At 39.1% G+C, this 26,608-nt stretch overlaps 1 protein-coding gene across 2 annotated transcripts in view; it reads right to left on the bottom strand.

Annotated features, from left to right (window-relative positions):
• Window positions 1-1,897: 1,897 nt before the first annotated feature.
• Window positions 1,898-26,608, bottom strand: part of LOC139971449 (nuclear pore complex protein Nup205-like) — a 41,169-nt gene continuing 16,458 nt past the window's right edge. Inside the window, exons 13-38 of one of the 2 annotated variants that reach the window (XM_071977968.1) lie at window positions 25,874-26,076; window positions 24,878-25,060; window positions 23,065-23,322; window positions 22,462-22,644; window positions 21,084-21,337; window positions 20,155-20,275; window positions 18,840-18,936; window positions 18,519-18,686; window positions 17,710-17,955; window positions 17,173-17,331; window positions 16,765-16,866; window positions 16,035-16,282; window positions 14,660-14,851; window positions 14,208-14,475; window positions 13,614-13,852; window positions 12,688-12,879; window positions 12,027-12,148; window positions 11,108-11,270; window positions 10,467-10,599; window positions 9,206-9,466; window positions 8,679-8,759; window positions 7,881-8,047; window positions 7,450-7,573; window positions 5,969-6,100; window positions 5,319-5,422; window positions 1,898-5,076 (exon numbers count right to left, since the gene is read on the bottom strand). In XM_071977968.1, coding sequence (XP_071834069.1) covers window positions 4,921-5,076; window positions 5,319-5,422; window positions 5,969-6,100; window positions 7,450-7,573; window positions 7,881-8,047; window positions 8,679-8,759; window positions 9,206-9,466; window positions 10,467-10,599; window positions 11,108-11,270; window positions 12,027-12,148; window positions 12,688-12,879; window positions 13,614-13,852; window positions 14,208-14,475; window positions 14,660-14,851; window positions 16,035-16,282; window positions 16,765-16,866; window positions 17,173-17,331; window positions 17,710-17,955; window positions 18,519-18,686; window positions 18,840-18,936; window positions 20,155-20,275; window positions 21,084-21,337; window positions 22,462-22,644; window positions 23,065-23,322; window positions 24,878-25,060; window positions 25,874-26,076 — 4,556 coding nt within the window. In that variant the 3' untranslated portion in view covers window positions 1,898-4,920. Of the gene's footprint in view, window positions 5,077-5,318; window positions 5,423-5,968; window positions 6,101-7,449; window positions 7,574-7,880; window positions 8,048-8,678; window positions 8,760-9,205; window positions 9,467-10,466; window positions 10,600-11,107; window positions 11,271-12,026; window positions 12,149-12,687; window positions 12,880-13,613; window positions 13,853-14,207; window positions 14,476-14,659; window positions 14,852-16,034; window positions 16,283-16,764; window positions 16,867-17,172; window positions 17,332-17,709; window positions 17,956-18,518; window positions 18,687-18,839; window positions 18,937-20,154; window positions 20,276-21,083; window positions 21,338-22,461; window positions 22,645-23,064; window positions 23,323-24,877; window positions 25,061-25,873; window positions 26,079-26,608 lie in introns of both variants that reach the window. The other variant, XM_071978057.1, reaches the window with a different exon arrangement.

Raw genomic sequence — 26,608 nt, 5'->3', positions numbered from 1 at the left:
CCCCAACAAAACTTAATTTTAGTCCTGATTGGGTTACTGGTGCTCAGTTGAAGGTGATCCCCCCCCCCAAAAAAAAAAGAGCATTTAACTGCTATTATCAAAGCCTTTTCCCACACTGCAACATTTTTTGTAGGCTAATTAGCATTCACTTAATGACTCTCAATTCATGAAAACCATATGGGAGAGACTCAAACTTTTGGTTAGATCATTAGTTCCATCACGCTAGAATTTAGGGGTATAAAGCTTGACCCACGATGGCAAAAAACTTCCGGTACTTTTAATAAGCAATCAACTTCAGCCACTGGAATATCCCTTTGTTTTTTACACCTCAATTAATATCTCCCACTCTAAGATGATCTGACTCAATCTGAACATTTCATTTACCTTTTGACTATCTGCAATTTCTTCCGAGGTCCGACCACGAAGGGGGATAATTCAGTGGGTTTTAATCACATTTTATAACAAGACAAGTTTTAAATTTCACACACTTTTGAATCAAGATGAATATAGAGGTTATTCCAGCAAACAATTTCAATAATCAAACTTTCACACTGTATTTCCAGATCTTCTGTTATACTATAGCCGGGATGGACTAATAGCTCGCCAAGGTTTTCTAATGCCACAGTCATCATCAAACTAAATCTTGCTCCTGCTCAAAAGGGAGAGCTACAGTATGTCAGTCAACAGCCGAGTCCCATATTCGAGGAAATGCTTCCTAATTTTCCACGCCACTTCCCACCAATTATTTCGTTTCCGTTGGACGTACATTATTTTCTCGTAAGTGATTTTCATGATGTGCCCGTTTCTGGAAAGTACTGGTGAATTCTTGGTGTGTTTCCCTTGGGTGTTATGATGATTTTGCAGATAAGGTATCAGGGTTTCATGCCCCATTTGTCAACCATGTTAAATATTCCATGCTAGAGGCCATTAATATAAAGGAAACTTTTAATAACAAAAAATTGGAATAATTGCAACCCTACAATTTCTGCAATTTTTTTTAATCCCCATGGGTAAGACCTGTGTCTAAAATCCACCACATTGTGTCATGCAGGTATTGAAAGGCAGTCTTTGTGGAGTTCATACCTGCAAAATCAAGCGCTAAATATCCTCGAAGAAATTCTGTTTCCTTGCAGGATTACAATTTCTACAAGATATTTCTAAAACAGTTCTCTAAATTTGGTTGGTACTTTGAAATAATTTGACATTCACATCTGGTCTTATCCATCAGATGCAACCAAAAGAATGGTTAACCTTCTCTCCCCACCCCCCAACCCATTTCCACCTCTCCCCCTCCCTTAGCAAACCAGTACAACTTTAGAGCAAGTAGAAGCATAATTCAACCATGATAAAATTTGTATAAAAGCTAGATGGCATGAGGTTTCCATCTTAGCAGGACCTTCATAAATCGGGGGGGGGGAAGGGGGAGAGGGAGGGGGACAGAAACCAAAACAAGTGGACACGTTTAATATAAATAGATGGAGAGGCCACTTTATATGGTCTGTTGATCAACGAAAAGAGTAAAATCAGAAAATTAAGGGGGGCGATATGAAAACACGAGATGGAAGGATTGGTGGGGAGTCATAGCGTGTCCATAAGTCGGTGTTCAGATCAGATCATGTTTAAAGATTGTGCTAGGATTGAAACATGAGGTCCTTCCAAGTTTTTTATATTTAATTACAAAAGCAATTTTTGCAGTAGATGGGCAGTTTACCATTTTGTTTTTTTTCTATGGTCTTCACTCCTACAATAACTGTGCTGGCCTTGTTATTTAAAAACAAACATATCTTCGGTTTATTCAAATCTCAACACAGAACGTCATTCCTGCGGTGGCTCGGGTTACCAAAAGATCTGACATAGTTGACGTTAAACTATTCAAATTAACAAAACAATGACAGGATTCTTACAAATCAGTGCAAAATTTATTGTCAGTGTGTGAATGTCACTGACAGTATTTAATACCTGACATAAAGTATATACAATATTCCCTACCATGGCAAGGGCATGAATGTGAGAGCATCTCGAGGAATAATCAATAACAATATACACTTGTAATTCTTCTTCTGATTAATAGTGATCATTCAAACCAAAGGCAGTCCCACCCCACCCCCCCCAACTCCCCCCAACTTCCCCCAAAAAACAGGTTTAAATGTCACGGTACACCTACAGCAGAGTAAACTAGAGCTGTGTTTTTAGAACTTTCTTTCATATTAACAATGTTAATAGTTACAGGTCAAGTAATGGTGCAATGTGAGACCATACATGGTGCACTGTAAGACCACACATGGTGCAATCAGAGACCATATATGGTGTACTGTGCAACCATGCATGGTGCACTGTTTGACTACAGACTTTAACACCATATACGGTGCACTATACGACCGCATAATAAGGTGTACTTTAAGAACAAGTTATACTGTAATTTATAAAATGTAACAGATTAAGAACCATAAATGGTGTACTGCAAGACTACATAAGGTGCACTGTGAGACCAAATATGACACACAATAAGACCATATACGGTGCACAATAAGATCATATATGGTGCACATAAGACCATATATGGTGTACAATAAGACCATATCAGTGCACATAAGACCATATATGGTGCACAATAAGACCATATATGGTGCACAATAAGACCATGTATGGTGCACAATAAGACCATATCAGTGCACAATAAGACCATATATGGTGCACTATTAGACCATATATGGTGCACAATTAGACCATATATGGTGCACTATTAGACCATATACGGTGCACAATAAGACCATATATGGTGCACAATAAGACCATATATGGTGCACAATAAGACCATATATGTTGCACAATAAGACCATATATGGTGCACAATAAGATCAGTATGGTGCACAAAAAGACCATATATGGTGCACAATAAGACCATACATGGTGCACAATAAGACCATATATGGTGCACAATAAGACCATATATGGTGCACAATAAGACCATATATGGTGTACTGTACGACCACAGTCCATGACAGGAGTGTATCCAACGTTTTCGTGCAACGTTCTGCTTCAGTATCATCTCTGTGTTCGCAGGTTCAAATGTTCTGAATGGATTTCTATCGCCATTCATTTCAATCTCAGCAAAACATTGTCTTCCCCAATATTACAGCATATTATCCTTCCAGACTACAAAATCATTATAAATTCATCCTTTCAAGGAAAGTTATCCAACATTTCACACAACAATAACTGCAACCGTGGTTCTTACCTTTCTCACTGATTCTCAGAAGCTAACAAATCTTGTCAGAAAAGCCTACAGCTACTCCAGAAAAAAAAAAAATGTGTTGTTTGTTTGTGATAACAGCATCGTCATGGAGATATTATCTGAATAACTGATGTTTCCTGTTATCATTGGCCTTGAGAGCTTCTGAGATTGGAGTTCAAGGCTTTCACAGCAAAATATGGAAATTTATCTAGCGATAGATTTGTGATACCCTAGAAGCACTTAATTTGTATATCGTAAAATAAGCAAGGGAAGATGTCACTTGATCTGTTTTTGCGCAAGTCTTTCCTAAAATCATAACTTAAATTCCTAAGCATCAGGATCAAATATCGAGCTGTTGGTTTTAATGTTGACAGCTTACAGCAGAGTTTTGTACTAATGTATAATAGATTCAGTTCTATTCATGGACAATCCCTCATAATTCATGATAGTTCTTCAAATGGTTTGCTCATCTTCTTCTTCGTCAAAAGACTTGAAAAAGAACAGGCTGGCAGTCACAAAGATACTTGATTTATGGTTTCAATGCGACAATAAAAATGATTCTATAAACCTTTTATAAATTCCCAAGATTCCTTGTATACAACAAGTCAACAAATTTTAATTTGATTCACTGCCAACTATTTTCTTACAATATTTTTTCATTATCACAAACTTCCTCGTAGTATTGTGTCACATCAGAGAAGAGTCTTACATCTAATTAGTCGTACATCTAATTAGTCTTACATGGTCTAAGCATCTAATTAGAATTAATGAGTCATAATAGGGAATCAAACTTTTGTGGCATTCTTGATGTTTTTGTAACATAAAGAAAGAATCAACCATCTTTTTACCATCTATTTGTAATATTCAGTAATTTTAGAAAGTCTACTGCCCACTGAATAAGAAAGTAGTCCCTCGTTAACAATTTATTCTTTGCTTAGTTACTTCATAATGACGGGTAAATTTTAATTACTCGGAAAAATGTACGACTAAGTAAGTCTGAATGAAGACACCAATCATTTCCAAAGCTGGACACCTAATTTCGGCATAGTGTCAGAGAAGACAGCTGTAAATTTCCCCCTGCAGCAAGGCTAAATCAATATCATATTGTAGAGATTATTTCTGAAGACCAGCAGTGGATACTGTGTTAAACTGCACTACACAGCCCGGCTGCAGTCTGGCTGCAGCCCTCTCAGCATGCTACTTTTGACACTGCGTCAGATGGAACGCACACTTACATGATGCAATTTTATCTGCATAACGATACCCTGGCAAATATGTGTATTACAACATCGTGACACCATAAATAAATAATTTTACATAGCATTATTCAAATCTTACAGGAAGATCAACTACTTCCCTTTGGTCCTAGGTCACCACAGCAGTCCAGAGCTTGTCTGAATCAGCATTTTTTAAAATTTTATCTAAACAAGAAGAATGTTCTTTAGGGATATTAGTACATCCAGCAAACAGGGTATCACCCACAAACTGTAAGCATTCCGAAATAAACATCTTCTGATAACATCTCTAACAACTATGTATCAATTTTCTTTGTTATGCTCCTCATTCTTCTATCTCTGTCTCTCTCCCGCCAATCGATTACAGAATTTCATGATCGTTTCTCCTCGGCTTTCACCCGATGGCCATTTCCGGAGAATTCACAATTCAGTTACACCACAAGGAGGCAGTTATTTCAAGTCGACGATGAGAAGCCTACGGATTCTTCGGACCATCGCCGATACAAAGGCGTAACGGAATCTCCTCATCGGACTGTACTTGGTCTCAACGTCCAGGACCCGTTTGAGAAAACTCTCCTTCAGACATGCCACGGAATCGATTTTCAACTGTCATTGACAACAAAGAAAGCAAGATAGAATGCAAGAAATGTTAGTCATGCAAATCCCTCTGAATGGAAAGTTGTTGAATAATTTAATAAATCAAATGCAAACAAATGACAAGGTTATACAGAACTTGAGTTCAGAGCTTAAAATCAAGAAATGTTAACTCTGCTTCAAGAACACAAGGAAAATGAGTGGGTTAGAGAAAGGGGAGGGGGTGTGGGGGGGTTACACAGAGGATGACTAACCTGTTGTAGGTCTTCTTTGGTAATTCCAAGAAGCTCTGGATTAAGAGTGGTGGTATCATTCACTGCTGGAGCCGTCGTGTCATCTAACAGAGAGCTGAGAGGATCTAAACAGAACAAAAGGTTTTTAGAGGTTGGTCGTGTGAAATAATTGATCTGGAGGGAAAAGCTAAGAGTAATAATGAAGGATCGCTATTCAGTGAATGAACCAATCACAGCTAAGCAAGAGACACAAACTTACACCAACCCTGTCATTTGACACTTCACTACCAAGACAAACCAATACAATTTTACTTTTCTATTTAACAACCACAACAACAAAAACAACAACAACAACAAAGTAAACAAGTCAGGATATGATCATCTGCAAACTTAAAAATTCTGTTTGCTGATTCTCTTCCAACTTTCAGGACCACTACTATCTTCTGTCCATTTGTCCATTTGGACAAAGCTGTACCCATTTTATACTGGGAGAAGCAAAGACACCCTTTTGGCATTCATTGGAATATAATGGGAATGTCCCCTTTACTCAAACTTGTCGTCAGAATCCCATTTCAATGTGCAGTAGAAGGTCCTTCACCTACCCTCCCCCCCGCCCATTCCTGAAATGCCCCCCCCCCCTTTTTAAAAGCGGTGACTGGAGTGTTACTCACCGACTAAGTCTCGAGGTGGTCGTCGGTTCACGAGGAGGGGGAAGGCGTTGTTACCGACTAACGAAGGATGACAGTGCAGGAAGTAGTATTCAAGATGGCGCCAGACTAGGAAGAGAGAACTCTCTAAGCCATCTAATTTATAACTTAAGTTAAGAAAATATCATCACAAACAGACACTCCAGGGTGCTCCACAGAGGTAACAAGATCAAGTATCAGATAACGATTTTTGTTCGTCCCTCTTTCTAATTTCTTGATTGATCAAAAAAACTTTAACCAGGCTGACAAGAATCGTGTTAATTTTCATAGCGTAATTAATTTATTTAGTTCTTAAAATGTACTCAGAGTTCTATGCCACGGGTGTGGTTGGCTCTTTATTATTATAATTATTATCAAATCCTGCGTTTACTTTTCATGCAAGGTTTTTTTCTTATCTGAGGGATTCAATTAGGGAGCTGTTAGCTATGAACGAATAGTCCAGCCTAAAATTTCTATTTGAAATGTTAAAGAGGAACATAATCTAAGCATTCTGGTGAAATTTCCATTCAATTCCTATTTACCGTTTTTGTGATATTTACAGTTGTAGTTGCCACTTTTTGTACCAAACGTGAACTTGGAGCAAACAGGTGTGACGTCATTGTTGCACATTGATAAATAATGTTTTGTATTTCTTTAAAATTTATGCTTAGATTATGTTCCTTTTTAATGTATCAAAGAGAAATTTTGACCTGGACTATTCTTTTAAAGAGCTTTTTGGATCTACAGGTTGCATACTAATGAAACAGACCTGTTGTACCTCGCCTTTCATTTAAGGACTGGACCACGCCTTGCCTCTACACTGACACTATCTTATATCAATGGTGGGCAATACGAGGCCTGCGAGCAAGCATTCTGCGAACTTGCCTGGCTTTCCCAATCGTATAAATATTACCTGTATAAAACTTAAAATATTCGAAGCAGTGTTCACATCCAACCGTAAATCAAGTAAAATCATGAATTTTTAATGACCAAAACGAAAGCAATTTGTAAGTTTTGGGAATTTGTATACAGTGGGACCTAATTATGATAGGATATTTCAACATAACAAATGAACAATGCACATTAACAACTTTCTGCCGTTATTCCACATAAAAAGTGAATTGATTTCATGTAAAGTGAAAATAGGTCAATTTTCCACCCGACTTATTATTGGAATGTGTTTCCTCCTGTTTGAATGAGCCAATATATGGCAGCTACATTCACAACAGCACTAAATGCAGACATGGGGAAGCTTTAGGATGACTTCTGGAAAATAACTGATGGCTTGAATAAAAAAAGAAAAACAAAACTTTTGAAAGGCAGGGCTAGTGACATTAATTGATGACAATCAAAAATGTTACAAGGAGACTAAAATACTGAGAAATAGAGAGAAATTTTTCTTTGGGGAAAAGATAATTTTGCAGAAAAATAATTTGACAAAACTACTGACATTTCGAAAAGGATACAGTAGAGCAATGCTAGATGCAGAGACGTTTCCCTGACCATTTTTCCAATGGTCTTTGTAGCTAGTTGCAGTCTCTGTTTTGTGTTGATAGTCTCTTTACCAATCACTGTACTTTGTAGTGCAAGCTGTTAAAAAAAGTTGAAAAAACAAAACAAATAGAAATCAGAGCTTTTCATTTGAGAAAACAATTCAGCCTTTTGTCTCTCTTCATAAATAGATGGCATCGCACCACATAATGGCAACATCAACTTCTGTAGGACATGTGATTTACAAAGTAGGTTTAAGCATACAACATATTCGATATTGCACAGAACTTCAAGAGTAGGGATAATCCTGCATATATGTGACTGACTGCTCACACTTTCCTTTCGTTTATGTTATTCCTCTGAATGTAAGGGAATTTGAAACGTCTTGGTCGCTTTGGTTACGTACCTCTTTGACTTCCTCTGTAGGTAAGTTGCTGATGTTTTCCATTTTATTTTGGAGCTGCTGTAACTTCTCCAAACAGATCAGGAACTCGTGGGATGTCTGACGAAGGTAACGGACGATGATTCCAAGACTCGGTGGTTTGGACACGTCAAGGTTAGCAAAGGATAAATCTGGGAAAGAAAACAAATAAGATCAGAAAGGCTCAACCTTATGAATAATCATGATATAAGAGAAAGTGTGATGAATAAACATGAAAGAGATTAACAACAGAATCAGTGAAGCAAAACAAACATGGCAAGACAGGAAGAGTTGTCGGATAAAAGGATGATGAATAAACATGATCCCCACTGAAAAATAAACTTGGTATAATCCAAAGTTTTAATCTGATGAATAAACATGATCCCCACTGAAAAATAAACTCTGTATAAACCAAATGTCGAATCTAATAAATAAACATGATCCCCACTAAAAAATAAACTTGGTATAAACCAGTGGTTGAATCTAATGAATAAACATGATCCCCACTGACAAATATTCTATGTATAAAACAAAGGTTGAATCTAATGAATAAACATGATCCTTACTGACAAATAAACTTGGTATAAACCAAAGTTTGAATCTAATGAATAAACATGATCCCCACTGACAAATATTCTCTGTATAAAATAAAGGTTGAATCTAATGAATAAACATGATCCTTGCTGACAAATAAACTTGGTATAAACCAAAGGTTCTTTTTTCTTGGACTATCTACTCTACTTAAAGTCACCCTCTAATGACTTGCTCTTTAGGTCTACATACCAACAGTTCTTGAGTTATCCCTCCCTGTTGCCTCTACCATGCTTGGCGTGAATAAAATCTGACAATCCGCAGCAGTGGTTCCTGTGAATGGATATATAAACAGAGAGATAGACAGCTGCGTTCAGAAACAAGAAAATACAGAAATATGCACAATAAGAATGTAAGAAGTAGGGACTGCACAAAGAAACAATTAGATACCATAGAAAGTAAGAAAAAATCATTATTTGATCTCTCCAAACATAACTTACAATCCCAGACAGGGTAAACCTAGAGATTTAAGTTACATATATATCAGACCTCCCATCAGCTCTCTCTCATGGTGAAATATAACGGAAACACTCACAAATATCAAAACACATTTTCGCTACTCTACTGCTACAGGTTTCAGAAGGCTTGTTTGAAAATAAACCAACGGTTGAGAAACAGTTTTGTTATGCTACGCTAAGAAAGTGTATAACATTGTAAATTTAGCCCATAGCAACCACTGGAGAAATCAGCCTCATTCGAAAGGAAACATGATATCTCACCTGATCTGACGATGACCGTCCGACAGTAACCGACAAGGTTTGCTGTGATTTCAAGAAGAAAGCGTCTCAGTTCCTCCTTGTTACTAGGATGGTCCTGGTTCCGCTTAGAGTCTCTCAGTTTGAGTTCCTTTGACCAGCTTTCAATGGCGCAGTATCTTGGAACCAGCGCCAGCAACTCTCGATGGAGACGGGTCACATGTGTCTGTAGTGGAATCTGGTTTGGGCCCGACGTCTCCGATAGCGAGGGATCAAAGTAATCCACTGTGAAGGGAGAATAAAAATCTCTTAGCACAGATGTAAATACCTCAGAGGCCAATAGCTTTCAAACATATGGCAATAGAAAGCAATTTATGCAGAAGTGGGGAAACATGGAGATTTAATGTTGTTTATAAGCATGTTAGCACTGCAACTAAGAATATTCTACATAGTAGACAAACGTTTTCAGTTAACCATTTATCCAGTGGTATTGCACAGCAAAATGCTGTGTCATATGGTCAAATTGCTGTACAAGTCCAAAGATGTATAGCAGTTTTTCTTTACATAGGAACCGGTAGTCTTGGACGAGGTGGCGATATGGACGAGGGGGGGATTTGGAAGAGGTGAGGATGGGGACACGATTGGGACAGAGTGGCAATGGGGAGATGGTGGTGGGGATGAGGTGGCTATGGGGATGAGGTGGCGATAGGGACGAGGTGACAATGGGGACGAGGTGACAATGGGGACTGGATGGCAAGGGGAGGAGGTGGCGTTTTGAAGGTGGCGATTCGGACAGGGTGGCGATGGGGATGAGGTGGCGATGAGGACGAGGTGACAATGGGGACGAGGTGACAATGTGACTGGATGGCAATGGGGACAAGGTGGCATTTTGAACATGGCGATTCGGACAGGGTGGCGTTGGGGACGAGATGGCGATTTGGAGGGGGTGGCGATAGGATTGAGGTGGCGATGGGGACCCGGTGACAATGGGGAGGAGGTGGCGATGGGAAGTGGATGGCGATGGGGAGGTGGCGATTTGGATGGGGTGGCGATGGGGATGAGATGGCGTTTTGAACAAGGTGGCGATGGGGATGAGGTAATGGTGGGGACAAGTCATCTAGATTAACCCATAACTGGTTAAATTCATTTAAAAATTGAAATAGTTTTAAGGATTTCATGTTTGAAACCTTCCTTCACCCTCATACCATCTTTGACATAAGATTCTGTTTTAAATTAAGTCAAGCTGAATAAACTAACTAGAAATTAAGTGAACTGTTAAACTTACCTCCCCCAACAACTGATCCTAAAACACATGTAACCAGGGAAAGTTCCTGCAGTGTTTCAGCCTTGAAACTCAGGACTGGTTCTCTTAGTATGGCAGTGAAGACATCAGCATGAGAAACAACCAGGTTAAGAACCTGTCAAAAGTAAGGTTTGTATTTAAAGAAAAATCAATTTAAGAACCCTTTCTTTCATAATCTTAAGTTAAATTTGGCTAACACACAATGAGACTATAAAGTCAACAGGCAATTCAATAACTAAGTACTACAATATCATTGTTGGAACCAGGAGAGAGAGGAGAAGAATCACAAATGAGATATGTCCAGTAGTCACAGCTGTCACATAGGAACGCAGCTGTGGTCAGAGGATTCTTTGTGAGGAGACTACCACCTACATTAAACAGATATGGCAAACATCTGCTGCTCTACACTACGCCTGTCAAAAGCCAGGCTTCGTAGAAAGGGAATCAGATTAAGAAACCTACCAACAGAAAAGCCTTTGATAAATTTGACATTCTTAAATCTGGGGCAAAAGGGATCATTCTCAGAGTTTGTAATAGTTATTAGGATAACATCAGTGGGAACTGAAAACTATGGCGTACGAGAGCGACGATAAATTCCGTGGCGTGATGACTATAGACTTTACCTGATGTACAGCGGCATTGTGGTGACTACCAAGAGACGTCAACATAGCTTGGCAGAGTCGCAATACCGGGAAAAAGAGCTGGCGATACCTACTCATCACCGTGGGAACGAACGATTCTTCTTGTTCGTACTGGTCCCAAGACGATGAACCAGGAGCTGGGTATCTGGAAGCAAATAATAGGCCGTCAATTCACTTTCAATTTCTAGACCTCAAAAAATTTACATAAGTATTGAATGCATAATGTTATCAAGGTTTAAAAACATCTACATTTCTATATCATTTTGCATTTTAAACTGTCATCTAATTTTTGTTTCTTTCCATCTAATGTTCCTACCTCCCCCCATAAAAAGTAAAGTAACTCAAGTTCTACGAACAACCCGGTAACCTTAAAGGTCTGCTGTTTAGACCCTAACTATAGCAGGCTGTGGTTGGGTTTTGTAAATTATGCTGCATCTGTTATTGAAGCTATATGAACATGATGGCACTGCAACTTTCAGTGACAACATTATTAACAATTTACCTTGGAAATCTGAAGACTTTTTAGCTACTTTAGGAGTCCGCCCAATTAAGCGAGATTTTTCTTGATTGTTTGGGGGGAGTCGTGCTCTGCAAAGACCTCTGTCATATTAAAGAAGCTATGCGGGCTAATTGTAGGGCCTGAGGTCGATTTACGACCGTGGCAGGTTTGATTACGTAATCACAAAACTTTCCTAGCTATCATTGGAGCTAATAATACAGATCTTTGAAACATGACTGCCTTAGAACTGCTGTAGGAGATCAGGAAAAACTGTTTCCTGGTTACCTAGGAGACGAGCTGACGACTCCAACCGCTGCACCACTCCTTCACTCCATGCCGACAGTTTTAGAGCTTTGAAAAGGTGGAGGGGGTTGGGGGAGGGGTGGGGGAGGGGACACTTACAGCTGTATTTCACGATCAGGCCTCAGATCCAAGAACTGAACTTGAGATAATTTATTCATGATGTCAACTTCTAATAGTGCTTTGGCACCGACTGGATCTTCTGCAACCACCGTGAGAAAGGACTATAAAACGGAAAAATAAATGCGCTGGTTTGAGAACAGATGGGATGGGTGCATGCTCTACACTACCAAGTATATAACTAGGTGATATGACAATTAAGAGACCAGGCTGGACGACCTTAACTGAAGTTAAGCTCTGACTGGGATTACCCAAGAAGGATTACCAAGAAGGATTACCTTGGGATTACCCAGGAAGGAATTATCTTCTGACACCTAACATGTACCTTTGGTGTGCCTTCGAACAAAAATCCTTATCGAGATAAATGACCAAGTCTGTGCACTTATATAAGACAATTGATCAAACATGAAGATTTAATAGCATGTCCTTACAAGGGTGCTCTCTTACAACCACCCCTCCGACGACCTCCAATCTCTGCCCCCCGCCTCCCCCTCCTCCAGTGGATGCACTGTTTTACTTATATCATTATTGAAACAAAAACAAAACATAACAGAGGCAGATTCATCTTTCTATGGATGCCCATGGAGGATACTTGCAGTATACAATTCGTATCCCGGGCAAAGAGTCGCAACGGGAATCTCACCATTGTCGATTCATAGATGTATACCGCCCTCAGTGGCTCTGGTGACAGTTGCAGGGCCTCCTGCAATTCGTTGTCTGCCTGAGCAACGCTCTCCACGAAATGCCGAAGGTACCCTCGAGATGTGAAAAACGACAGCCAGCCACCACGCTTGTCGCTGGATAGCACGGCGCTGAGCACAGATAATGCCAGCGTCTAGAAACAAAATGAGACCAAAAATATTACCAGTCTGAACAGAGACGGTGTCTGAAACAAAACAGGGCAGACTGGATGTGATCCTTGTCCTGTGAAGCACTGACATAAGCATTAAAGTACAGTGGCGGGATAAGCCTTACAGCTGGGGTTGTCAATTTATGAGAGACAGAGAAAATGATTAGTTGGAGCAAAAGGCCAGAGAGTACCAAGCTGTCACTTGGACCTATGGTAAGTCCGTAGGGTGTTCAGGTCCAAGGCCCTACTGGAATGCATGCCCAACTAGTGCTAGTGTGTTAGCCATTGTTTCATTGCTATCTGGGTTGAAAACTTTCCAGGCCCATGTAGACCGTCAGCCAAACCATTGTCTTACAGTCATAATTTAGATATATCTCATGGTTGGATGATTTTCTCAATGTTTTGACATGTACTTTATGGAAAGGCATTAAGGGATAAAACACACACACTTTACGCCTGTCAAAGGAGGAAATATGGTGACCAAAGTGGCATGTTTCATGGATTTATTTTTGTCTGCTATTCAAAATTTTCCAACTTTGTTGCTTCATTAACTGAAATGAAAGTTGACTAGCCAAGTCAATTAGGTCTATTGTTATGTTAATTTAGAATCCAAAACAGTATACCACATTTATCGAAACAAAAATATAAAAACAAAAATGGATCAGAAAAGAAACACAAACAAATCAAAAACACACAAAAAATTATTTTTGTAATATTACCCTTCCGACTTCTTGTCCTTCGCAAGCGTCTCGACAGATGAGGCTACAGAGGGGTTCCCCAAACTCTTCAATCACTGCTAGACTGGCTGCCATGATTTTCTCAAACTCTTCGCTCACAGGAGGTTGGAAAAACATAGTAGATCGCCTTACGTTGGATGCGTTGGGCGGCCGGTAAGGTATCTGAAGGTAATTCAAGAGGGCGCCATACAAGTTTGCACGGACCAGCTGATGTGAACCACCTGCGAAAATCGGCGAAGAGAGATTTACTTTTTAAGTTACTTTGAGTGACTAGCTTCACACAACAGAATTAGAAGGACCACCATGCCCCCCCCCCTCCCCCACCACTGGATAACTACACCCGTAGGGGTGCTAAATTGCTACAAATATTGGCAGGTTAGGTAAATGATATTGAGAAGGGACAGATAAGAGAGGAGTAGAGTGGAGTGGGGCTAATCTCAGCACATTTGAGAGAGAGAGTAATACATCAAACCATTCCTATGACAAAATATATCAATAATAAACGTTCAATCTGCTAGCAAAGTGGAATGTGGTTAAGATATTTTGTTTTTGAAAGAAATTTGCAAACAACCGTACCAGACAAAAGCAGGAATCTAAGTAGATCTCTCAAAATCCCTGTAAGGGATACAATAGGTATGTCTAAACTGCCTTCATTCTTTTGAGAGAAAGATCCCCTTCCTGAGAGAATGGACTGGTCTGAAACTCTTGCATAATTAGGTGATGTCATCTTGGCTACTATCTGTGATTGGTCATATGCTACACACTGCCTCAATGTTGTGGTAAGTGAGAGCAGATTACCAGCCACGGGAGAGGTCAGCTCTGAAGAGGCATCCTCATCAAGAACCTATCAAATAAATAAAATACATTAATAATATTCGTGACAAAATACATGAATATTCATGACAGTGAACAATTATTATCCACCCAATTGTCTGCATCTTCGCTCGCTAATATACTGAGGCAACGTACTGGTCTGTAAAAGGATATGTGCATATGAGATGCATGTGATGTACCCATCACATTCCTACCTTTGCCAGTAACTCCTGCAGTAGTTCTATCGTCACCATTTGTCTCACATCATTGGGAAGTATTTCCTCTGAGCAGGAAGTAAGGAGGACCTCAACGACCTGCCTCCAAGCATCAAATGCATGACGTCGGGATTTCAGGGTGAGGCGGGCTACGTTCCTCTCGACTGCAGCCCTCAAGATGATGCCCACTTCCTAAAAAATTAAAAAACACCAACATTACATAGATATACTGCATTTCATTACTAGTATTCATTACTGGTGTTCTCTGTTCTGAAATTAAAGGTCCCAGAGGGTAGGTGAGGTGACCTAGGGGGTTATGTGAGAATTACTGAATGGTGTTAGGTACTAAAGGGGAGATACATGATGGGTTTCAGAAGGTAAATGAGTACTACTGCAGAAGGGGTTTTGTGGGAAGTGTTATAATGGGTGATAAGGTAGTACAAATACAATCCTGTTTGGCTAGGATTGGCTAAGATTATTAAATGTTCTCAGGAACTCCTTAGAGGCACGGAGTCAAGAGTGAAAGCTGCAGCAGCTGTAAAATCCTGATCAGCTAAGGATGGATCAATATATCAAACAACAGAGATTATCACCATAGAGCTGTAAGTACATAGTTTATGAAACCGTGAAACAATAGATAATGTGCATGGCTGCATGATGCAGCACCCTGGCTGCATGATTGTGCAGCCTGACTGCATGAAGCTGCACCCTGGCTGCATGATTGTGCAGCCTGACTACATGATGCTGCATCCTGGCTGCAATCTGACTGCATGATGCTGCATCCTGGCTAAATGATTGTGCAGCCTGACTGCATGACACCCTGGCTGCATGATTGTGCAGTCTGACTGCATGATGCTGCATCTTGGCTGCATCCTGGCTGTAGTCTGACTGTATGATGCTGTACCCTGGCTACATGTTTGTGCAGCCTGACTGCAGTCTGACTGCATGATGCTGCATCCTGGCTGCATGATTGTGCGCCTGACTGCATGATGCTGCATCCTGGCTGCATGATGCTGCAGTCTGACTGCATGATGCTGCATCCTGGCTGCATGATGATGCAGTCTGACTGCATGATGCTGCATCCTGGCTGCATGATTGTGCGCCTGACTGCATGATGCTGCATCCTGGCTACATGATGATGCAGTCTGACTGCATGATGCTGTATCCTGGCTGCATGATGCTGCAGCACACTCAACATTCTACTTTGGACATGGTACCTTAAGAAGCTAACAAGCCAGTGATGATGCTAAGTACATCACACCATCAAGGCTATCGGACATAGTTACACCACCTTCGATATCACCACAACTAATCCTTTAAAGTTACAACCCAGACACCAAACACGACAAATACTGAAATAACTCAAGGAACTGACCTCTTCCAGTCTTGACCTTTGACCTAGAGCTGATGACCCTTGTAAGTTATTCAGTTCAGCGGTCAGGATTCTGTGGAGGAGTTTCAAGTTACAGAGTACGACTCCCTGCTCGTTCCTTGTTTCGCATCCCGCAATCACCTGCTCCGCCATGGCGTTGTCGATCACCTCCAGATCTAACTTCCCAGGAACATCTAAGCTTAAGTCTATCGAGTCCAAGATACTGAGGATCTTTCGTCTTATTTGGAGACCTGGCGAACAGGACACAACATGAACATAAATGCTACCCATGCATACTAAAGCTGCAGTTTGTAAGGGGGCTTTGCTTCTTGAAATTCCGATCATTCGGTATTCACTAAAAAATGAGATATTCCTCAATCTGACTGAGAGATCTCAATGAGGTTATAACAATTGACTGCTCCTAGTTGTATAAGTTCAAGGATAAAACCACTTATCCTGATCCCATCCTGATATCCAAAAGTAACCACTTATATTATACTGATCCTCTCTGGGATCAAAGCTGACCCCACTCATCTTGAACAAATGCAACCTGATCCTATCCTGGTATCAAAGTAGTTGACATCATGTAAATGTGTGCACAACTAAAATTTGATATTTTGTCTGGGATCAAATCTAAAACAACTTACCACGAACAACTACAACCTGATCTGATCAAGCTGAAGACCAATTACCTTTTTGATCCTCGTCTGGTACCGAGGTTGAAATCACTTACCTTGTACAACCACATCCTGATCCTGTCCGGGATCAAAGCCAATTGCACTCTGTTCAGCCAAGGCCAAGCTATGATGCAACTGGCTAGGAGTGGACTTGTCATCTGCCGATACGAACATAGATTAAATCGTAACTACCTGTCTGGTAGCTGATAATCATGATGCACATCTTCCTAACAAATTCAGACTTTAACATTTATTACATCCAAAGGGATATTTAGCGACTAAAGCTAGTCACCAGCTGGAAAATTCCTTGATTTATAATATAGTTTAGTAGAAAAATCTGGCAATATTTTTTGAAGTCAAACAAAATTTTCTGACCCATACATAGCAACAGTAATATTTTTTATTTTTTCCTTCTTTTTTGATTTTTTAAAAAATATTTTTAGTCTTAGAGCCAGCTCACTCACCTTCTTCAATGAAATGTGATGGAGTGTTCTCCAGGAGCAACTTGATCAGCCTCTGCACATGTGAACGTTGTCTGTTAATGGCCGTCATCCTCAGCTCGACTGCCACCGCTTTCAGCAACCACGCCTGCTGGTTTAGCCTCAGGCGATCTTCTCTCTCATCTGAAGATAGACAGAAAAGGGTTTCCATTATACCTTTAATATGCTAGTCAACCTATAGTGTTTTTTGGTTTTGTAAGACAAGAATTAAAGTTTTGACTTAGCTTTAAAAAGCAAATTAAGAAGCACATGTCATTGAAAGCTTGAAACCATGACCTGCTACTTTAATTAAGCTGATTTTAAATGTAGCATTATCGATTAGTAACGTCGACTGTTCGGCGAAACAGAATAAAAAAAAAAAAATTATCAACCCTGTGGATTGCAATTTCGCAGGTTTCATTCTTTGAAATGAAACCTTGTCTTAGTGCTTCCATTTACAGAAAGATTCTTGAAAATCCTTCTGTGTTTTCTCTTAATTATAGGCTAGGTAGATAAACTTACTCTCTGAATGTTTGTTGAAGGGTACGTGTCTCAGATGTCGGTAGAAGTAATCCCTGGTCCCCCTGAGGTACCTCATCGTAGGACCAGAAGTATCCCTATCGGCTGTAAGCATGTAGACCAACTCGTAAGCCAACTCGGCTAGCTGAGGAGACGTGACGATGGTCGATGGACCACGGTGAGGTGACAGATCACGGCTCAGAATACCCAGAATAGCATGCAAGCAGGTTCTCGGTGAACCCCAAATACCTATCAAATTATGAGAAAGAAATGTAAAAAAAAATTCATGACAGATATGAGAGAGAGAAAATGAAAGAGGAGACGGGGGAAAAAAATAGTATGTGGAAATATTCTCACTTTTAAAGGTGTTTTTTTTTTTTTGGATGACTGAATATTATGTTTCCATATCATAATAAATGCAGGTAATAAGGTTTACTAGTTAAGTTTCAAAAAATTCAATTTTAAAAGATAAAAAGGAGTCATATCTTTGACCAATTTGGTCACGTTTTGAATCAGTTTGAAATATTCAGCCATCTGACATCAGAAGGCGCATGGAAAGACGAATATCATTGGCACATACATGAGTTTGCCAGTATGTGTTACAGACTGATTACTGCATATTTATGAATCTAAGGACAAAAATGAATCCCATTCTCCCACAAACACCCTCTCATGACGCCTCAACCCCATCGTCCCGCTGGTTCCCCTAAAAAAGGTAAGGATTTAATCAACGATTGTAAAGACAGTGATGACATGTTGAGGACACAAAGTGTATGTAATACATGGTAAGGTCTACAGTAGACTTAACTAACCAGGATCCTGGATTTCCGTTTTGCTGACGGGTTTCCTCAGATTGTAGCCGAGGAAGAGGTGAGCTAGATTCGGTCCAGGCTGACTGAGAGAATGGATGAGCAGTTTCAGGATGGTAATACGAGCCTCGCAGATGTGCCTGCTTTGTAATTCCTCCAAACTGATTTCCCCTGAAATAGAGAGGGAGAGTCAGAATTTCAAATGAGTTTCGGGGACCCCCTTACCTGACCAGGTAATGATAACGGGTACCCGGTTCTGAATTTATTCTACCCGAATCAGGCCTTAGTTGGATTACATTCTCACATATATTTTGTTTTCCTTACCTTCATGAGATAACTCCTCGTCATCCGTCTCTTCTTTCTCTGATTCATCTGCATCCAAACACTCAACAAACCCGTGCAATAGTTTCTTGAACAAGCCCTGTAAAAAAATAATAATAATACAAAGAAAAAAATGTCTGGGTGTCTCTTCTCTAGCAGCTTAATTAAGATCGATGGTCAGACTTTCAAGTGCAAAGAAATGTGTGACTTTTCATGAGACAGTTTATCAAATTTATTAATTTCTCAATTTTGAGTTGCCCTACCAAAAGTCAGAGATATTCCTAATTTGTTTTTTTTATATTTCTCACAAGTTTGTCTTCGATTGACATTGGTACTAACATTTTTGGTCTTTTAACCAAAAACAACTGAAAACGAAACAGTATAACAAGCGAACGTCGATTTTTGTATTCTAAACATTTTCCGACATGCCTTTAACAGATGTATAATACACATACAAAACACTTCAGTTTGGGGGATGTTACAGACCTTAACAAAACATAACATCCCATCCCATAACGAAATATCCCATAACAAAATATTTAACAAATCTGTATCATTTCGGTGAAATCTGACCATATCTTCAAATGAAATCACAAAGTGATGGATTTAAGTTTACTGCAGAGCAAAAAACCGGAAAAGTAGAAGTCATTTCTGTTATTATTTAGAAGACTTTTTGGCTCTTTTGGTTTGTGAAGCTATCAAGGTTATCAAGGTACCATCATACACACATATATAATACAAACATATATTTCATCATACACACATATATATATATTACAAACATATATTCCATCATACACACATATATATATTACAAACATATATTCCATCATACACACATATATAATACAAACATATATTCCATCATACACACATATATATATTACAAACATATATTCCATCATACACACATATATAATACAAACATATATTCCATCATACACACATATATAATACAAACATATATTCCATCATACACACATATATATATTACAAACATATATTCCATCATACACACATATATATATTACAAACATATATTCCATCATACACACATATATAATACAAACATATATTCCATCATACACACATATATATATTACAAACATATATTCCATCATACACACATATATAATACAAACATATATTCCATCATACACACATATATATATTACAAACATATATTCCATCATACACACATATATATTACAAACTAATATTCCAGCATACACACATATATAATACAAACATATATTCCATCATACACACACATATACATTACAAACATATTTTAACCTTTACGATTGCACAAACTCACCTTGTCCGTTGAAAACATATTAACGATTTCGGGCTGTATATTGGATGACCTCACTACTTTGTAAAGGACTCGCAGTGCATAGAGGGCGTGCTCTGGCAGCAATGAGCCGAAGACTACAAGCCTAAACAAACAAAACAGACAGGGAGAAGGAGAGGGAAAAAAGGATGAGAGGGATGCCAAAACTTTAATGAATCTGACAAAGCGATTCAAACTGAACAAGCAAACCAATTCATTAATGCACCGGTGAAGAACTTATGAGAAGTTTTTAGACTTAAAAATACCCGTTTACAAGACTTCACACTCTGTTGACCTTTGACCTCCACCAATATCAATAGGGTTCTTGAACTCACCACCAGATCTAAATACTATGTGTGAACTCCAACCAAGGATGTGCTTTTTGAGTTTTAGCACATTTACAAGATTTTAAGAAATTGACTTTCTGTTGGTCAATCCTCAAATGACCTTTAACCTTTACAGGAAAGAATAAGATTCGTGTAATCAAGAAGGTAGATCCACATATACCTAATCTGAAGGTTCAGTCATCATATCCTTGTTGACTTAGTGTTTAGAAGCTAAGGCATGACACACACACACATGCACATACACACAAATAATGACCTTAAAAGGATAGTCCAGGTCAAAATTTCTCTTTGATATGTTTAAGAGGAGCATAATGTAAGCGAGCAAGGTGGCAATTTCAACTGTCAATATCTCAAAATGGGTACACAGGAATTGAATTCAAATTTCACCAGAATGCTTAGATTATGTTCCTCTTTAACAAATAGAAAAGAAATTTTGATCTGTACTATTCTTATAATGAAGAGGGAGGTTGTTTGCTTGCCTAAAGGATGGGAGACATCAACCCTTCTACATTAACCTGAATGACAGATAACGATCAACATGGTTTAAATGTATTATTATAAACTCACTGTGTAATATTGACAAGGTGATCCGCTTTCCTGGATCGTGTGTTGATGCTCATTAATAACTGATCCAGCGGAGTGGCAAGGATCGCCGTGGCCATTCCTTGATTCCGTAAGAGATCTATGAATAGGTCCTGCTTGTCTAAAACTAGGTCTAACAGTTTCAAACAGTTGAGGGCGCTCTCTTGTAAGTACTCTTTACCAGCGAAAGGTGTATATCTGTTCAGAAGGATGGCTGCTTCATCCAAGATGGACAACAACTGAAAAGACATAAATCAATCAAACCATCAGTCAATCAGTCGTTACATAAATGTCCCTTACCCACTATACAGTTAAGTTCTTTGTTGCTTACGAAAAACAATAAGAAAGTAGGTTTACTTCCTAGGTTTTCTTGCATGAAATATCTGTGTTGAAACGTTGTCAACCCCGGAGGAAGTCGAGGGGTGGAGAGATTACAGGGCTAGAAACACGAGTCATTTAGCAAGCCTGAAGTCAATGAGGGGGGGGGGGGCTTTTGGTAAATATGGTATTTCAATATATACTGAAAGAAGAAAGGGGTCACAGTGATGCAATTGAACCCCTGGAGCATGACAGAGCTCCCAGCATCCCTGATTCTCGAACGATACACTAGTCCTTACAAATACAGAAACTTGACATGACATTTTAAAATTTCAGTTAAACAACTGCAATCTATCAATATCAATCAAACATTCAATTGATCAATTATGCAACATTTCTTTGGATTTAAAATTAAGAGTGGACCATTGTAAACATCATTAGAATTTCATGAAATGGACAACAGCATATGAATATGTATGAGGTGTGAAATAGCACAGGATGGGATGATGATCCAGTACATTGGAAGCCCTCAGTTTGAATCTTGCATTCTCACTTAATCAGTGAATCAGATTACGAGGGAAAACCTGACCACGGTCTGAGATTGCTTGAAAGCTATATTACAGATGAACAAAAGCAATGTATAGTAACAAAAAACCCAACAAAGGATCTGGAAAAAATATGCAAATGAAATAAGTGATAAACACTGAAATTCTCATATAAATAAAAATTGAGAAGCAAAAAAAAACCCACCCACAAATACAAGTGACAGAAAAGGAAAAAAGGAGTGAGTAAAGAGGAAATGAAAAAGAAGAAAAAAAATCTTTCTGTAAACACTAGCATTTCTTGAGCTAGTGGCTACACTTGTTAATTTCTAGGCCTGAAGATCGGGTAAAACCGAGTTACATTGAAAGTCTAGCTGATACATCACACATCACAACACAAATGAAAAAAAATTGAGACGGAGGGACTGCATTAATCGATCGATCGATCAACATTGCAGTAATTGGAAATACCACCAGAGGAGAGGTTAAATTCTGCTCCTTACCAATCGTAGCAGATCTCCGTCATTTAAGAGATGAACTAAGAGATGGTGGCCGGCTGGTTTATTGGCTACCGTGGTACCTCCTCCCTGCAACTCTACTGGCTGGTCCATAAAATCACTCGCCTGAGGCTGGTGGTCTCGGAGCAGTTGATAGAATACCTCGGTGACCAGACAGGCCACTTCCCACTGGAGAGAGAAAGAATAAAGAGCAAATATTTTGCAGTTGATATGATCATGATTTTTATTCGATGCTTCCGTACTAGAATCCCATCATCATATAGTGTAATCATTATCTTTCCTGTGTCTAGTTTCTCTTCTAATTTAGTAAAAGTCAAGAGATTTGAGTAGTTTAGCTTGCAACTCGCTATCTACATGTATGTGTTCTAGGCAATGAAATTACTGAGCGTCAAAATCAACATTCATTGATTACTGAACTTCATTCCCTGAAAATATCAACGAGGGTGTCCAAGTTTGATCAATTCGGAATGAATTTGACGTATCGAGTGGTTAAAAAAAAAAATGCCCAAACGGTTAAGGCTTCTTTGAAAAACAACATTGAGTGGTTCTTCCAGGACTCAAGTCTCAGTCTTAAGTTTTTGAACTCACCTTGTCAGCTTTATCTTTGTAAGACCTTGCCTGGAAACAAAGAAGTACGTTGTCTCTCAGAAACTCCAGATATGGGTCGAAACCGGGAGCTCTGTAACCGGCCCCCAGTCCTGGAGGTACCGGAACCTTGGTGAGGGCACTCATCAGCCTGAGGAACCCCAAGGTCATCGGGTACTGCTCATTACGGGATTCAATTTCTTCCAGTTCCACCGGGATACCGGCTTGTGCTGCACCGTGGTGGGCCACGGTGGGGATTATCTGCAAAGTATTCCATTTAATAACGAACGAACAGTAAAACAAATGCAGTGAGATAAACCAAAACAGTGGAAGCAAGAGGTAGTTTTGCCCTGACTTGTATTGAAATGGACAAAAGCTTCCTCAAGACCGCTATATAAACACTATCTCAATAACTCCTTCCCCTAAATCTTCCAGCTCCCACATAATTCCATCATATATATTAGTTTCAATATTCACATGCAAGAAGCAGTTTGAAAATTTGGAAATATCACCAACCCCCCGCCCCCTTTCTTATTTGGCTAACAGTCCAATAAAGGAAAATTTGTTATTCTGGGACCCTTTTTTCATCCCAAAATATCAGAATTGTTTTTGGGGGGGGGGGAAGCCATGCAAAGCGCTGCTTTAAACATAAATAAAAATTCAAAGATTTAATTAAATGCATTGCTAAATCATGCTTAATAATAATTAGTCTCATTTATTATTTTTTAAACAATAAAATAAATATGTATGAGGTGTGAAATAGCACTGGACGACTGGAGAGTCCACTACATTGGATGTCCTCAAGGTTCATGTTGCAACTATTGTTTTTTCAAACATTTTTCAAAAGTCAGGTTATTAGAGCAGCCAGACCTTGAATTGAAGTTGCAAACAGATAAAATAATACAGATGCTTCCATACGACATAAATAGGGTCAATTATTGAAGGATATGATCACCCATAATAAATGTCTCACAAGAAAAAGGGCTCCACAAAAACTAAGAACAACAATTTAAATTACCTTACAAACTGTTTCCTTCTACACAAGGACCTACATTTTAATGTCTTAAATTTCTCATTTTGTATCTGTGATAACAATTTGACATGGTATGTGGGAACTAGCAAGAAAGCAGTATGCATGTGATTCTCAAAGTGAGATGAAGATGTAGAATCGATGTCATAGTTACTGTAAAATTTGAGAACTAACATGCTATCACTAAGAACTATAATACTTCAAATACCACTTAAGGTTCCTGGGAGATCTAATGTTAGCATTGTATAGTTCATCAGTACAGAGTGTATGGACTATACCCAAATTGTATTCACTTTCTCAATTAATAATCATAAAAGTTAGGCAGCTGATTAAACAACGCTTAAGCAACCACCAATTTGGAGGAAGGGCTTATAGATTACAACTTTCACATCAGGTGGCTTCCAATTCAAAATTTTTACTCAAATTTGGAATCTTTCCAATTTAGGAAGTCATTTCAGATGGAAAACCATAGATTGCACTTGGGTGGAAAACCCACCTTACTATGACCAGGCCGGGTATCGAACCCCAAAACCTCCCGATTGCTAAGACTTTTTGCTTCAAATGCCACCCCCTTTTATCCACTCGGCCACGGCACCGTATTCAGATCAAAGAGAGAAGATAAAACCGACAAGGTTTTGAAGTAACAGAGACAAAATACGATGATTAGAGGGCCGGACCGACTGTGTTTCTTTCTACAGATTTTCTTGATGTGATTTGACTTTTCTGACTTGAGGCCGACCTTCACAGTTTGCCACCCAAATGCCAGCTCCAAAAATCGTGACGTACCTGAGATGTTTCCAAGGCCTGCCACAGGGACATCACAACCTCCGGAGATTTTGCAAAGACGGCCAGAGTCTTGAGGCACTCTGCTTTGAGCTGTAAAGGTACACTGCATGTCAGCAGGCCAAACAACAGAATTGTTGGCAACCAGGACTGGTTCTCATACAACTGGATCCGTGCTTCTTCGCTCTGTGGGAAAAGAAATGTGATATGTCTCTTTAGTCATAGCAGTTTCCTTTTTTCACCTTTTATGAAGTCCACCTCCCTCTCTCCACATCTCCCTCCACCCCTCCCTCCACCCCTCCCTCCACCCTCCCTCCATCCACCCCTACCCTAACAGAAGCTATCTGATAACAATGGGGACCAAAACCAACAACAAGAACAAGAAAAGAGAAAAGTTCTGAATGAGTAGTTTAGACCAATATAATGGTTAAGTAAAACCAACCCCCCCCACCTACAAAAGACAAAAAACAAAACAAAAGAGAGATAACCAAAGTTCTGAATGAGTAGTTTAAACCAATATAACGGTTGAGAAAAACCAACCCCCCTCCCCCACCCCCAAAAGAAAACAAGAAAAGAGAGATAACCAAAGTTCTGAATGAGTAGTTTAGACCAATATAATGGTTAAGAAAAACCAAACCCTTCTCCACCCCCCCCCCCATAAAAAAACAACAACAAGAAAAGAGATGAAAACCAATTCTAAATTAGTAGTCTAGACCAATATAATGAAAGCAAAAGCATTATGTCCTCAGGATTTCTGTAAGATTTTTTTTTTTTGGGGGGGGGAATGCTTATTGGTACCATCAAAATGATTGAAATTTCATCTTTTAACGTAATGCTAACATACAAATGCCAGCAAATCTAATGAACTCATTGCACCCTGTTAACTACTTAGAAAGCTTTTCTTCATTATGTATACATATATATAATCATTACGGTAGAATCATTTGGAAAATTAAGAAGATAAGAAGACAAAAAATATACAAAATAAACGAAAAGTACCCATGATGCAACAGTCTGAGTGAGTTTAAGGACAGCGATGAGACCATCTAGTTCCTGTGGAGTGATTCCTTTGTTGTAACCAGTAGGAGTCCTGTTAGGGTCTTGGAATGGTGATTCCGGCCTCATGTCCTGCCTCAAGGATGAGAAGTAACGGTTGAAGGAACCGAAGAAATGGTCCCAGGAGACCGAGCGTACGCTTCCACCTGAGAAGAGGAATAAGCCATGAATTGTGACTCTAAGACGGCTGGCTTGATTTGCTGTATCTTACTTTTAAAGTCAGGCCGATTTAAAAGTAATGATGAATAGTGTATTCCCTGTACTAGCCACCTACATTTGCTACTATGATTGAAGTCTTCGAGTGAAGGGCTTTACGCTGAAATTTCAATCATCAAGTTATATTAATAGTTATTCCTGAGGCAGATTTTTGTATTGTGAAGGTTGCAATAATATTTATTGATATTTTATTGACAGCACCTGGCAACAGCTGAGTCTGTGAAGATATCTTGGCAATTGACCTGACAAAGGTCTTCGGTACTTCTTTGTAATGTGTAAATCATTAATCCACTGATGGATAAAGAATATTGTCACAAAAATAAGTTGCAATTACATTAAAATCCTAAGTACATAGACAACAACTGTGACAAAACTAAAATAATACATTCCTAATGCATTATATTCCAAGGATTAGGTCGGCAACCATATTACAAAAAATGGAGAATAAAAAGCTTTCAGAGA

The sequence above is a fragment of the Apostichopus japonicus genome, chromosome 1 (assembly GCF_037975245.1).
Source record: "Apostichopus japonicus isolate 1M-3 chromosome 1, ASM3797524v1, whole genome shotgun sequence".
Lineage (NCBI taxonomy): Eukaryota > Metazoa > Echinodermata > Holothuroidea > Aspidochirotida > Stichopodidae > Apostichopus > Apostichopus japonicus.
Note: the sequence above shows the minus strand (reverse complement) of the source record. Positions and strands in the feature narration are given on the sequence as shown.